Raw genomic sequence first — 15,971 nt, forward strand, 5'->3', positions numbered from 1 at the left:
AAGTTCACTTCTCAAGTGTGCATTCATTCTTCACTGCAAGCCATCATCATTCTCAAGAAGCAAGGATTGGAACACAGCTGTGGAATTCTTCTTCAAATCTTGATCAAGATTCGCAACAAGTAAGCTCTATTCCTTTGCATTTAGAAGCATATAGGCCTGGAACCCGTCATCAGGGATTGGGTTAGGATTTAGACCACCATGTTTGCATTGAAGGTGTTGCATATCGTGTATGGATTTATTTTGAACATGAATTCGGTTTGCGTGGTATAGCTCTCATATGAATGTATGGATCACGTATTTGAATGCCTTGCGTCGCGAGGATTGCTTTGGTACTCGTTTTGTGTGATTTAGGGAGAGTCTTGAATGTTAGGGTTTTAGAAATGTGATTCGGATCGTGCATTAGAAGGAGAATCAAAGAAAACAGATGCGAGATTCATGATCTACGCGAAATTTCGAGGGGAAAGGTGTGTGCTTTCGTGATTTCTGGGCAAATCTTCCATAGCTCCGGCGGCGGCGCTAAGCTGAAGAAGATGACCGGAGCATCTCCAGCTCCGGCGAGGCCCTTGCATGGTTTCTTTTTGGTTTATTACGTGGCGATCTCTTATTGGCTTGAGTTCCCATTTCATTTCATTTTTGTCTTGTTGTAAATCATTGGTGCATGACGTGGTGAACCGTGATTGGCCCTGGTGTTATTTTGTCCTCATCTCACTTAAAACTAACTTGACCAATTGACATAGTGTACCTACATTAACTCACGTTGCTGCATGTAAATAAAAAAACTATAGGCTATGTGAGTAGTGCTGCATTAGTATTAGAATGAAAATAGTGTATAAAGGATGGGCCACGTGACTAGGGCCTTGGCGCCGTTGCTTTCTGCACACCCCTGTAATAGGCCCAAGCGCTAATTATAAAGGGATTAACTCATGCCAGATTTCGCTTTTACACCCCTGCCTGTTCAAATTTCTTTTATTTGCCATATTGATTTTCTTCATAACTTTTAATTCGTAAACCAGTTTTCCTTCAAATAAAAAATAAATAAAAATATGTTTTAGATAGAATCACATGTGTAAATAATTGTAGTATTTTTTCTAGATTTTTAGAAATTGTTTTCCTATTTTTAATAAATCCTTTCTTTCAACATGTTCATTGTGTTTTTAAGTTTGATCGGTTTTGCAAATTAATTTTTGTTTAATACCTTAGGAGTAGAATTTGATTGCCATTTTTTGTGTGATATCAGTAGGCTCATATACCATATTGTGTGAAAAAAATAAAAGTTTAATTCTATGTTTTGGTTATGTTTTCATTAGATTTTCTATACCCGATTTGTGTGCGTTCCTAAACGGATAACCATGTGAATTTGACCTATAATTTGCTTTGCATTTATGCAATTGACTTAGTTTCTTTTTGTACATATAAGTAGGGATGTTTAGAGGTCCTAAGACCTGGAGTTGAATTTTTCAAGTCATGTTTTCTTATTTTACTTGATTTTTCTTTTTTACTTGTAGATAACTCACCTTTGGTTAACGATTGCATCATAACTTGTCCGAATGACCTATAATTTTGTATGAAACTTCGTGACATGATTCCATGATTGTTTAGACACCTATTAGAGGTCATTAGCTACTGACTTCCATCATTTGATTACATCTTTCTAACTTCACTCCTAATTTCAATTCTACTAACTAGTTTTGACCTAGTTTTGTATAGTTTTGTTAGAACTTTGTTTGTTTCAAGTTAATTGACTAACATAGATTGGTATAAGGTCTTGGACCTATAAATGAACTAATTGCTACTGACTTTAAGCTTTGTTCATGGTTTCATTTGCTTTTTGTTTTGATTAATGGATGTTTGTTCGCTAATGGTTAAGTGACGATTTATGCGATACTTTGGTAACTCTTTGTGAATATTTTCGTGTAGCGCCATATGGCTTTTGTGTTTGATTTAGGACATTTATTTCCTTGATTTGCTACTGCCCTAGGGCTCTCTTCTCATCTTGTTGGAGTTGTAACTCCATTCTTTTGCCATGTTCCCTTAGACTCTTCCTTCTTTGTTAAAAGGAATTGAGATAGGTTAGGATAGTTATCCTTGACCTTAGGGCCATTAGACTTAGATTAGAATAACTTAGATTAGAGAATAGGTTAGTTCCCTTTTTCATTCTCTTTTTCTTTTCAACTTTAAAACACTAATAAATAAAGATACGAATCACATTAAGAAAGTGATAGAGAAATGAGTGGGATTCATTCCCTAATCTGTTTCTCAATCACTTAGTGGGAGAGAAATGAGTGGGATTCATTCCCTAATCTGTTTCTCGGTCACTACTTAATGGGAGAGAAATGAGTGGGATTCATTCCCTAATCTGTTTCTCAAACATTAACTAATGGGATAGAAATGAGTGGGATTCATTCCCTAATCTGTTTCTTGAACATTATATAATGGGATAGAAGTGAGTGGGATTCATTCCCTAATCTGCTTCTCGATCATTATGCATTTTATGTGATTCTAATCGCAAAGTAAATCCCCTTAAAAAATACCCAACCAAAAACATTCAAAAACACTTAATAAAGGCTCGAATTAAAACAAAGTGACGAAGTGGTGCGAAACCTTGTATTGGGTTTTGTTCATCATGTAGTTACATAAAAAACACAAACCCAAGTTCATTCTTTTGCCTTGTTAGGCGCTTAAGAACAAGTTAAGTCCTTTCCAAAACTAGGCGTATAAGTCTCCAAAGGTCGAGCATCGTGGATTGTGACCTTAACCGCTGTTCAACTAAAAAACACAAAACAAATGGAAACTATGGAGCCGAACTACGGTCGTTCTGATTCCTGAAAAGGATACGTAGGCATTGGGTCGCGGGGCCTAAGCGAACACACTTGTAAATAATTCCTTCTTTTCCCCGTATTTCTTTTGCATTCATTCGCATTTAGGTTTAGACATTAGACACCCTTTAGATAGAAACAAACATAGGTGGATACCATCGAGTACGATGGGCGTGAGGGGTGCTAACACCTTCCCCTTGCGTAACCGACTCCCGTGCCCTATTCTCTGGTCGAAAGACCCTGTTCTTGTTCTGAGTTAGGTTTCCTGATATTCCTTTCCCGCGATGGGATGAATATATTAGTGGCGACTCTGATTCCATTTTTCGCGGGGTAGCGACAATGCCCTCGTCACTTGGTCTTGAATATCCGAAGCATACTCGTTAATTTATTTCCTACGATCTCGATCACGCACAATTTCATTTGGGTTAAACTCATTAACCACATTAGGCGGCGGTTCTAATTCAGCTTCTGGTTGCACAACATTCACATTCTCAATACTTGCTCTATCAACCAAAAATCTCTTCTTCTCTGAAATTAAATGATCTTGAATTAATACTCATTTAACATAGTCTAAAATGAAGCAAAATACATTCAAAAGTATTAATTTTGAATGAACAAATACATTCAGGAAGTCTTAGTTTAAAATGAATATATTTATTGGGGAGTCCAGGAAAGTCGGGAGCACCGATGAAATTAATGCTCCAGGACCACAAGGGAGTGAGACACCATATCTCAATTCAAAACCTTAAGGTGTTAGATGAATGGATCTTCTCTCTTATAAATCCAACATTTCACCCATTCATAGGTAATGTGGGACTTTAACCACTCACACTTGCACTCAACAATATCCAAAGTCTTAATCTATCCTGCATCACTAAGGAAAAAATAAATTTAAAATTAAAAGATTTCAAATGTCAAAGAAAATTGTTTCAAGAAGATTTACTCTATATTTTTCCACTTGATTTTGTTGACATGTGAAAATCAAGTATAAGAAACCTTAAGACAAAAAAGTCACATATAGGCTTTTCAATCCTTTGACATTACCTAGCAATTTAATGATCACTACCTAGGAAAATCAATCAATAACTGTGTATGAATACATTCATGTGGATTTACACTTCCATGTATAATGTACTAGTATTGTATTCACCTATTTTGACCATAAATAACATACTTCTTCTATAACAAAAAACTTGTCACAAATTTATTAGTACAATCCAACAAGGAACAACAGAATAATTATTGGTCTTTTTGGCACTACTCAAGATTCTTTGAAGTTTATCTTCTAAAATCTGAATACATTCCAAATCTAATCCTCATGTCAAGTCGTCAAGACAACCAATTATTGCACGATTTGGACATATTTTCTACTACTACATGCAATTCATTAAAAAATAGACAAATTTCACAGAAGAAATAAAGCAAAACTCCAAAACATCAAAGAAATAGATCGTTGAAAAAGGTGACATAGTACTATCAACGGTGGATTCGATAAATCCGACGATGGTGTAGCAGAGAAAGCCAACACGGTGACGTCGTGACGGCCAAGAGACGTACGGCAAGGAAACTGCTCGCGCGCAGATTGTTTACAAGTCAACAATTCTCGACGTAGTCGCGGATTCGGGTTCTAAATTCGTTCTTCCCCTTTCTATTTTTTGCCTTTTTTTACCTCAGACTCAAAAAAAAATTGGACCAGAGACTGGGCATGTGCCCAACCTAGCCATGCCTTAAAACCACCCGTGAGCCAAGGACAATGATCGGGTGATGGGTTTTTCACTGCAGGTCCACTTGACTTTCATTGATCCGGTGTTTGAGAATTTATCTTGCCACCCTCCATTTTATACATGTCACCTCAAGTAGGGCGTTTTTATCAAATTATCCTTGTAAAATATTAGATTTTTGAAATTTTCGGTACCGTACTGAAAATTTCATATAAATACTAGAAATTTTGTTGGATTTACCAATTTACCGTGTCTGATGCTACATACCGAAAATTTAAAATTTCTGGTACCGGATATTTCAAATTTTCGATATGTAGCAGCAGTTAAAATTAATACCGGAAATTTGAAATATCCGGTATATGAAAAATTATCGGATATTTCAAATTTTCGATGTGACTTCAATTCATAAAATTACTAAAAATTTAAAATTTCCAGTAATACTGGGTCTTAATTTTTAAATTTCCGATAGATGGATACCGAAACTTTATAAAAAACAAAGAATTTCCGGTATCTGTCAAAAAGAGGTATTGGAAATTTACTCTGCGGTAATTATTTTTTTTGATGATTTTGACAATAGTAATTGCTTTTTCAAAAAAGATAAAAATTCTGAGTAAATAATATCAGAAACATTTTAGGAATAATATAAAATGGAATGTGGCATGTATAAATTGAGGGGTGGCAAGATAAATTCTCCCAGTATTTATACATTTGAATTAGGCCTTCTTGTAATTAAGTCTCTCCATCTTTGGGACCTAAGGCTTGTCCGGATCATTAATGAACTATTGACGGGAAAAATATCAATTTGTGATGAACCATAAACTACGGTGTATCTTTCAATGTTGAACAATCTAATCTCAAAGCCTAAATAAAAAGTTATTAAAGCATTGCAAGTTGTGTTTAAATCGCACGAGCCAATTAAGCATTAGTATTGCCTAATCATATGTATTTTGTAAGGAGGACAACTTCTTTACCCATCACAAAAAGATGAGTAGTGTACCTTCAGCCAATCACATAATACCATTTAACATTTACATGTTTAATTATTTACTAAATAGTATATTTGTTTATTGTTTTCAAGATATTTTACACTAAAGGTAACCTTACCCAACTTGCTGAGTTGGGTAAATAAGAATTCACCTTTTGTAAGTTGTTTTTTTATGTGAGACTTGATGTCACATTTATTCACTTTGAGAAAAAAACTTACTATTAAAAGAGAATTGCTTAAGTTTAAATGCACATGTTTGATTTTATTCAACTTTAAAAGTAAAACCAATTCTACTTTCAAAAATACAAACCTGTCAAATTCAATTTAAAATTAATTGTTTACTACATATGATTTTTAATTTGGTACACGTTTGTTTATACCCATTTCCAAAATTAAAACCAATCATATCTTCAGTAAAAATAACTTTTCAAGGATGTGTATTGGATCGTTAGAGGCGCATCAACATTTGGGAGAGAACAACTACACAGGTGAATATTCATCATGGATAAGAAGATTGAATTGTAAAGGAATGAATAGTCGGATCGAGTTTATATATGAAAATCTGAAGACGAATGGGAGTGGTAAGAGGAGTTATAGCCGTCGATTATAATTTAGAAAATTTCTTTGCCAATCTCCCAACCTTCTAGCTCACCTCTGGTGAAAAACCCAGAATACCCCTGACTTCGGAAATGAACTTCCGAAATGCAAGAAAAAGGTGTTTTCGGAGATGCATTTCCGAAAGCGTCTTTTTTTAAAAAAAAAATTTGACTTATTTCAGAAATGCACTTTCGAAAACAGCATTTCGGAAGTTCATTTCCGAAATACTGCGCGTTTTGCAGATTAAGCAAAACAGCCCCCTCCCCCAAATCATTTACCCTAATCTTCTTCAAACTCAACCCCAAAGAGATTTTTGTGCAAACCAGTTCCAAGCTACCTCAAAGGCTCCATCTACTTGCTCTATTACATTCTAAAGTCCTCCAATCTATTCAATAGGTAAGCATTTTGATTTTAAGATCTAAGATTATAATGTATTTTAGGGTGTTTAGAAATAGCAAAAAATGTATTAGGTTAGGTTTATACTGATATTTAGGATGTTTAGAATGTGTATACATAGGTTTGAATTTTGATTTTGGGGTCTGCCATTGAAGGTTGCAGAAAAGCTCTGCGCAGGGGTGTTTCGGAAGTTCATTTCCGAAAACACCTCCATCCCAGTTTCGGAAATGAACTTCCGAACTGTATCAGAAGTGCAATTTTTTTTTTCATTTGTCTCGCATATTAATCGATTTCGATTTCGATTGTTTACAGGAACATGACAAGGAACCAGCCAGCACGCATCAGACAGGGGAGGGAGTCCCAGACTGCGTCGGCTAGACGCGAGCGGGCGGCGGCGCAGCTGGCGTCGACAGGCGGGCGGGGCCGGGGACGCCGTGTGCGCGTTCAGCAGGACTTGGTGGAGAGTTCATCTCCTTCAGGCTATAGGAGTAGGCTGGCTCAGGTATCTTCTTCCCGCCAGCGAGAGGAGGAGGATGATGATGAGGAGGAGGAGGAGGAGGTCATACCGGATGTTGACCCTCCAGTCGGGGAGGAGGAGGAGCAGGAGGAGCAGGAGGTGGATAGCTATCCGGGAGGGCCTTTTGACACTTCCCTGCTGATTCACTACCAGGATCACGTCGCTCGGCGGATCTGGGAGGGAGAGGTATTTTTTTTAACTTAGCCGTTTATTTGTCACCATTTTTTATAATTTTACCGTTTATTTTTCGCTTATTTGTTTTTTTTTTGTAACAGGAGAGAGAGCCATTGAAAATGGTGAACCACTCCAGGAAGATTTTCGGTCTGTTTAAACCAGCAGCTGAGTGGTTTAACGACCATGTGCGAGGTTCAGGGCTCAGCGGGCTCTGCATGACGGGGTACACCACCATCAGCACCGGCATGCAGGGGGCATTTGTGGAGCGCTGGCACAAGGAGACGTCATCTTTCCACCTGCCGGTTGGGGAGATGACGATCACCTTGCATGACGTCCAGTGTCTTCTCCACCTGCCTATTAGGGGGCCGCTGTTGACCCACTCCAAGATCCAGAGGGTGGAGGCCATTGAGTGGATGACGCTATATCTGGGCATGGAGGAGGAGGTTGCTCACTTTGAGTGCGCCACGACTTGTGGGCCTCATGTCCGGTTCACTACACTGAAGATCTATTTTGAGTTCCACCTGGACGCGGCGGCCGAGGCCGAGGAGGCGGGTGACGAGCTATTCACACAGTATCACCGCGGCTGCGCTCTCCGGTGCTGGTACATGCATGTGGTAGGCGCTGCATGCTTTGTGGACAAGAGCGCCAGGTACGTCGACGTGACCTACCTCCGCTATTTCATGGACATGGATACCGTTCACCAGTGGAACTGGGGGGCAGCTACTCTGGCATATCTCTACCAGAAGCTGAATGAGGCCTCCAACTGGCGGACGAGGCAGCTGGTCGGATCCTGCACTCTGCTTACGGTACGTTTGATTTTAACACATTCTCGTATTTATTTATTTATTTATTTATGTTTCGTATTTAATTTTAATACATTATCGTATTTATGTTTCAGAGCTGGATCATCTCCTACTTCTCCCGCATCCACGGCTTCCACATCGATCCTGAGTATGTGGACCCCATGTCCAGGGCCGCCAGATACGTTCTCCAGAGGGGGAACGATGCGGTGGGACCATACCGCCTGTACCTGGACCGCACGATGCACGACGACGTCACCTGGAGGCCGTTCGCCGACTACGCTCAGATTGTCCCCTTCGACGGGGTTGCTCTATATTCAGGCTGGTTGGCATGCAGGACCGGCATCATGGTTCGGTATCTCCCGGAGCGGTGCATGCGTCAGTTCGGATTCGTGCAGATCATACCCAGGTCACCCTTCGAGGCTGCTCCTGACACAGTGACCAGAGTGCAGCTCACTGCCATATGGGAGCATTGGGAGGATCATGTGGTACCGCTGGAGTACCGTCGCATGCGGGTCACCCAGGACTGGCACAGTGTGGAGGGATACGTCACATGGTTCTACCGGGTGTCCCATCCTCTCTTGAGACCCGACGTTCCCGGCGCTCCTAGGCCAGCACACGAGGAGATCCTGGAGAACCAGCAGGCCGAGGATGATCACGCCATTGATCTCATGCCGATCTGTCAGCGGATATCGATGATTGGGCGGGACGCGTTGGATCGAGGTATCGTGGAGCGGGGCGGTCCAGAGGCAGTCGCGGTGATGGAGATGATCGTCCTTGATGCGGACCGTGCGGCGACATACAGGCGGCAGAGGAGGGCCCAGGGTGAGAGGGTTAGGCACACCCAGTAGTGGTCGGGTTTATTTATTTTTTGTTTTCGGATTGTATCTTTAGCACACTATTTTTATTTGTTTCGGTTTGTATATATTATTTTCATCGGATTAGTATTTTTTTTGTTTATTTATCATATTAGTGTTTTCAGTCTATCTATTGTTTATTTTATTTGCCGGTAACGTTTAATTAAAATGCGGTTGCGTTTAAGAAAAAACATAAAAAAAAACACAGTTTCTGCATAATTCGGAAATGAACTTCCGAATTCACCCCCCATGAGGTGTTTTCGGATGTTCATCTCCGAACGCACCCCCCATGAGGTGTTTTCGGAGATGAACTTCCGAATCAAGGAAATTTTTTTTAAAAAAAAGCGCTTCGGAAGTTCATTTCCGAAGCAGGGGTAGTTTGGGAATTTCGCTGGAGGTGACCCCCCATAGGGAGGTGGGTAAAGAAATTTTCATAATTTAATCAATGGATGATGATAGCGATCCATGTCATCCTCTTTGGTTTGTTTTATGTTGATCGCTTATGAGTGGGCCATTGAATTCGTCACACCTAGTTATACTTATATTTATGAAAATTGAATTAAACTTGATGAGTTGAAAGTTAATCAATTTAAATTGTTCATATGTTTGGAATTCAATTAGTAGTTTGGAATTTGGATCATCATTAGACTAGTTTTAGTTTTTTTTTTTAAGTAATCTGTTGTTTGAGTCAATCTTTTTATATTGGCATAATAAATTTTCTCAAATTTTTAAAATATCAATATTGGATCATCACTTAAGTTTTAACCCAATAAATTATTCTTATTTTCAAATTTATTAAAAATGAAACAATTATGTTCCTATTTCGACCGAGGTATAGGAGTGGGAATAGGTCAGGCCGGCCTATAGGGGCATATGGCCTAGCCTATATAAGGTCAGGCCAGGTCAGACTTATTTAACAAAAAGGCCTAGCTTAGGCTTTTTTAAAAGCCTATTTAGTAAAATAGGCCAGGCTTAGGCTATTAAAAAAGCCTATGAAGCCTTATAGGCCGGCCTATATTTTTATGTATATTAAAAATAAGTTAAATAAATCGGCTTATATTTACATGTATATTAGAAAAAAAGGCTAAATAGGCAAGCCTATATATGCATATATATTAGAACAAAGGCTAAATACACCAGCCTATATATGCATATATAGGACGGCTTATAAGATTTTTTAAATAATATGGATTAATTGAAAATCATAATGAAAAATAGGCTTTTAAATAGGCTTTCAAGGCAGGCCACAGGCCAGGCTCAGGCCTTTCAGGTTTATCATAGGCCAGGCTCAGGCCTTATAAAGCCTAGCCTAGCCTAGCCTATTTCCACCCCTACCGAGGTAGAGTTGAAAATAACATGTATTGGATAAAAGTACAATGAAAATAATAATTTATTACACTTGGATTTTTAGCTGGGAGACTGTTAACAAAGAATGTCAAAATGAAAAGACATTTGTTCATTAGAAGACACTAATGAAGTGTTGTTATTAATGAAATGTTTAAAAAAATATTTTGATAATAAAGCGTCGACGGAGAATCTATCATGGTGTCGATGAAAAGAGAATATGATTTAGATAAATCTCAAGAACAAATCCAAAAGATCAAGATCATATGGAAAATTTGTCCTGAATTTTGAGAAGGGTAGTCGACATGATCCTTTTCTACGTCAATCAAGGTATCGATGAAGGAGAACATAACAGATCCACGAGATTATGATCATCTAGAAACATGTCCATAATCTTGAAAAGGGCAGTCGACGAGACCCTCTGTGCAACCAACATATCAATCGACTGAGCCACAAAAGTTTAAGACTTAGTATTTTTACAAGTTAAAAAGACCTTTGCAAGCAACGTCGACAGTGCGGTGGACAGTTTTCCTCGGAAGTTCGTAGGGAAGTTTGAAGCGATTATAACTCTATAGGGTTATAACTCAATGTGGGTTATTTGACTAATATGATTAATTATATCGTCAAATGTGGCGGAGGTATCGCCACGAAACGTAGGAGACCAAAATCCTTTTTATCTAAGTTTCACATTGCCACAGAGAGAGCAGCCTTATGGCATGCCAACTGTTATGATGGAAGGCGTACACCCTAGTGCATCAATATACTAAAAAATGTGATAGTTATGTCTACGTTCTTCAATTCAAATTAGGCCACCGAGTCTACTTTTGGGCAACTTTGGTTGAGCAAGACAATCGCCTGGAGGTGTAGGATATTTCCCTTCAGTTACGTCGCCTCTAGTCAATAACTTTGTCCAAGCCATGAGACAATAAATGAACAAGAGTAACCATGATATGGTCAACATGCTTACGCAACGAGAATTAGAAAATAAAATATTTTTTTAACTCGTTAATGAAAAATGCCTTCACGTGGTTTACCACGCTACCTCCAAATCTAATCTTTAATTGGAATTAATTGGAGAAAGTGTTTCACGAATAGTTTTACACGGGACAATAAAAGATTAGTCTCAAAGAATTGGCTAGTGTAAGACGAAAGGTGGCAGAAAATATTAATGACTACCTCAATAAGTTTAGAACCTTGAAATTGAGATTTTTTATATAACACCTCGAATTCAATTAAATTATTTAATTGAATTTCTATTGGTTTATTTAATGATTTAAATATTTTTATACAGTGGAGGAGCCAGAAAAATTACGAAGCTTGACTTCAAAAAAATTACGAAGCTTGGGCAAATTAGAAAGTGCAATAAAAAACAACCTCACAGTCCCAAATATGTCGAGCGGCATGGTCATGCTAGTATATCAAGACGGACGTGTCTGAAGGCCCACCCGGGTAGCCACCATCATGTGCGTCTTGAGCATCATCCTGACTATAATCGTCATGCTCGGGGTGAACCTCAGGTACCTCCTCCTCCTCGTGTATGTTCTCCTCCTTCAAACTAACCTCACGAGAGGAAAACACTCGAGACAATCAACTCCTTGATGCAGATGAGGATCCTGCAGGCGCCTCATCCATCTAGACTGGGACTCGGACTCGTCCCCGTCCCGAGTCACTCCTTGCTGCGCGGCTCTCCCGCACCGAGCTGAGGCTGTCTGTGTGTACCTCCCATATCTAAGTCGATTGATCGATACCTGGTTCTTAGTCATTTTCCTGAAATTATGAATCAAGTCAAGTATATGAATCAAACATTTAATCAATCAAGTATGGTGAGATTAAGAATCAAGTCATAAGAAGACCAATTATCATAGCCCAGAGTTTTAGGAAAAGTATACAAACATGGATAAAGTGAACACATAAAGTGAAAACTAAAAAAAATAGTTAAGAGCCAATTTCGGAAGTGCATATTCGTAACTGGTCAGAGGTGTTTTTCGGATATGCACTTCCGAAATTACATGCAAACAACCATTTTGACAGTTTCTATTTTTTGCCCTAACTCATACAAAATCCATTTTTTATCATACAAACACTATCATTGAGCATCAATAACTTCAACCTACACCATTATCCTAATTTCTAACAGCCCTAATAACATTTCGAAGCTGGAGTGAAATTTTTTGGAAACTTACAATTTTTTGAAGCTTTGAGTAACACTTGAATGGAGCCTTGAGCCTTTAATGAAAGTTGTGGAGTATGAATGTCTTGATAGGAACTTGATATCAATGAGTTTGTAGAAGAAATTTTGTGTTTTGAAGAGAATGCGAGTAGTGGTGGTGGTTGTTTGCGTTTTTGTGAAAACTCCAAAATACTTGGGAGATGCATGTCCGAAATCACCTTTATTTTAAAAAGGAGTCTTCGAATATGCATATATAAAATATATGGGTATTTTGGGGGTTTCACCGAGAGTCTGTTAAAATGTAAATGAGTACATAAATAAATTCCCTTATATGACAAACATGTTGGGCTTTCCCTCCTATTTGGAGAAGCTCAAATTAATGTGGGTTAGTGATTCATGTGCGTGTAAGCTTTTGTTGTTATCCAACAAAGAGAATCATGTCATTCATTAATTCTGTTAGAGAAACAACAAGAAAAGTTAGAGAGAAAAATGAAATCCCACAACCCCAATTCTACACAAATCAATATCAAAAAATTGAAGCTAGCGCAAAATTCAACGGTCGGATCGTCTTGAAAATTTAACACAACGTTCATGACTTATAAGAGCACATTTTGAATAGTGGTCATCTTTAAGGTAAGAATTTCTTGGTGTTTTTTAGTTGTTTTGTCTCTCTTGATTCTTGTTGTATTCCAAGATTAATTGCAAATCTTGATGATGTTGATGTATACCTCTAACTAGTGTTACAGAGAACCTTGTTTGTACCCATTGTTGATTATAGTTGAGATTTTAAGTGGCATATGGGTCTCGTGATTTTATAGTGCAATTCTAACCTTTTAAATTGGGAGAAGGAATAAGAAGAATAAAGAGTTCAAAGAACAGGTGGGTGAGATTTAGTATTTTCAATTGCAATTTTGACCTCTGTAGTTGGGAGAAGGAAGAAGGAGTTTGAAGATCAGGTGGATGTGTTTGTCAAATGAAAACCATTAAATTCAAATAAAAGTTATTTTTGATTTGTAAATTATTAGAGGTAATGAATGATTGATATGTAATAACTAAAAATTTCATATAAAAAAAGACTCACTATAAATTTCCCGCACTTTATTGCTAATGTGACATAAGATTATATTTTATTGTCCAATTAAAATGACTTTATTAAAAAAATCAATTATGTGACTTCACCGTTGAAACTCCCTATCAAATATCAATTATACATTTCTATTAATTTTGATGCTACCCAAATATAATCAAATATGCACTAATTTTTTGAAATTTTAGTTTTTTAAACTAAAATTGAATTTAAATGTTACATTATTTTCTCTAAAAATATATATGGACTAACTTCTTTGTAAGCACGTATAAATTTTATAAATATGTATTTGAACTTAGTATTTCATTTATAAAACTCTAAAATTAAAAGCTAACCGAAATTGAATCCAAATCCTATTATCACTCACGCCCCGTTCCTTACAATAAAATTATATTTTGTATCCACTGCCACGTCATCGATCCGGAAGAAAAGTGCTATTCGAGCATAACAACATCAAAGAAGGAAGGGATACTGTCCATCGTATAACATCAACGGTCATGGACAAACCAAATGGGACGACGCGGATCGCCATTCTCATCCATTGATTGATTATAATCGACGGCTCAAAGTACTCTTCCCACTTGCAGTCTTCATATATAAACACAACCTGAGTAATCTTTTTCAATCATTCACAATTTAATCTTCTAATTCAAATCTTTATAGTTGATAATTTTAAGAGAAAAATGTCAGGTCGCGGCAAGGGAGGAAAGGGTTTGGGAAAGGGAGGAGCAAAGAGGCATAGAAAGGTGCTTCGTGACAACATCCAGGGTATTACGAAGCCTGCAATTCGTCGTTTGGCTAGAAGAGGTGGTGTGAAGAGAATCAGTGGTCTCATCTATGAAGAAACCCGTGGTGTTCTCAAGATCTTTCTCGAGAATGTTATTCGTGATGCTGTGACATACACTGAGCATGCTAGAAGGAAAACTGTCACTGCTATGGATGTCGTTTATGCTTTGAAGAGGCAAGGAAGGACTCTTTACGGTTTCGGTGGTTGATTCTTGTTCTCAAATTAGGGTTTAAGATAGCCCTAGCTTGTTTTGGTTGTAAATGTTGGTTAATTTCGATGCATTTCAGCTGTTCTGTTTTAGTTTATTTGATTAGATTAGTTGTAGATCTGTTTCAATTGAACTGGAACAACTTGTTCTATGTTTCTGCTATGTTGATTTGTAAGAGTTTTTAATTATGAATGATGAAACTCTTTATGATGTTCAACGTGTGTTTCTCCCCTAAATCATTTGTTCTTCATCTCAACTAATTATGTCTCTTATCTCTCACTCACTAGGAAATTGTGAATAATTATTGTATTCTTTCATTCACATTAGATATTAGTTGTAAGGTCTAAATTGTGTTGGTATAGGTAATTTGCTGTGTTATGTGAAAATTAAAATGGTAATATCTTCTGGGCTCCGTACATCTTTGGGTTTTTAGTCCATGACCCTTTTGATTGATGTGACATTACTAGATACATTTATTTTTTTAAAGACTACGTATCTCTCCAATAGAGAGAAAAAAATAAAGAGAGAAAATGAAGAGTATCTTCTCTCCTTTTTTTCTTTAGCTTTATCTCTCTGTTTCTTTTCAAAATGGATCCTCTCCTATGGCCTCTCTTCAGTTTTTAGTGCGGTTCCAAATCGAAGGGTTGATATGCATTAAAGAAATGATAAATCGAAGGCTTGCCATCGTCATCGCGCTGAGGTTACATCTCAATCATGAAATTTGGTTATTTAAGTAAACTTTTTTTAAACTTGATTTTAATTTCAAAATTTGATTGTTGATAAAAAAAATTCCAAAAATGAACTGACAAGGGAAAAAATTGTTTGGTAAAAAAAGTAGTTGATTGATAAGCTAGTTTATAGCTTATAGCTTATGATTGATGGCTGATGACTTATAGCTTATAGCGGATGGTTAAGATTGATAGCTTATAAACTCATTTAAGTGTTTGATAAAATTAGCGGTTCAATTAACTTCTAAATGTAAAATGACATTAAAGATATTTAATATATAATTATTTTATTTTAAATTAAAATAAATTATAAGGGTTAAAAATGGATTTTAATTAAAATAATAAGAATAAAAAAGGAAAAATTATAATAAGCTATAAGACATAAGCTAAAACGCTATTTGAAATAGCGTCTGGAAAATAAGCTATAAGTTAGTAAAATAAGCTATAAGTTCGTGATGAAAAGACCGTTATCAAACAGGTCTAAATTATCAAATGAGCTTATAAGACATAAGACATAAGCTATAAGTTCGAAAACATGTCTTACCAAACAGAACCAGAGCCAAAGTACTATGAAGCTTACTGTTCTAATTGAACTTTTTTTTTCCTTTGCAAAATTAAGGTATAATTATATCACGGCTTTTTTAAGTTATTTTATTGTAATACACTAGTCTCTTACTTTTTTTTAATAATTTAATTTTTTAAGTAAACAAATGTGTGCAGAGTTACCATTTTTTTAATTTTTGATTAAATTAATCATCTAAAATATATAATATAAAATATATAA

General features: G+C 37.0%; 2 protein-coding genes across 2 annotated transcripts; both read left to right on the forward strand.

The window, feature by feature from the left end:
* The first annotated feature begins 6,845 nt into the window (after nt 1-6,845).
* LOC131614717 (protein MAIN-LIKE 1-like) lies at nt 6,846-11,528 on the forward strand. Its single transcript, XM_058886275.1, has 3 exons — nt 6,846-7,218; nt 7,308-7,838; nt 11,499-11,528. Exons 2-3 carry the CDS (start codon nt 7,326-7,328, stop codon nt 11,526-11,528), a joined length of 543 nt encoding a protein of 180 aa, XP_058742258.1. The 5' UTR covers nt 6,846-7,218; nt 7,308-7,325.
* Nucleotides 11,529-14,104: 2,576 nt separating this feature from the next.
* On the forward strand, nt 14,105-14,676 carry LOC131610059 (histone H4). The gene has a single exon (XM_058881928.1). It carries the CDS (start codon nt 14,148-14,150, stop codon nt 14,457-14,459), a length of 312 nt encoding a protein of 103 aa, XP_058737911.1. The 5' UTR covers nt 14,105-14,147; the 3' UTR covers nt 14,460-14,676.
* Nucleotides 14,677-15,971: the final 1,295 nt, after the last annotated feature.

The sequence above is a fragment of the Vicia villosa genome, linkage group LG6, assembly GCF_029867415.1.
Source record: "Vicia villosa cultivar HV-30 ecotype Madison, WI linkage group LG6, Vvil1.0, whole genome shotgun sequence".
NCBI lineage: Eukaryota > Viridiplantae > Streptophyta > Magnoliopsida > Fabales > Fabaceae > Vicia > Vicia villosa.

What these genes read in the sequence shown, in the direction of transcription:
- LOC131610059 (XM_058881928.1), top strand. Translation starts at nt 14,148, where the DNA reads ATGTCAGGTCGCGGCAAGGGAGGAAAGGGTTTGGGAAAGGGAGGAGCA.
- LOC131614717 (XM_058886275.1), top strand. Translation starts at nt 7,326, where the DNA reads ATGGTGAACCACTCCAGGAAGATTTTCGGTCTGTTTAAACCAGCAGCT. An exon ending in TGGTAGGCGCTGCATGCTTT is followed by an intron (nt 7,839 to 11,498) that starts GTGGACAAGAGC and finishes ATTTTTATACAG; the next exon opens with TGGAGGAGCCAGAAAAATTA.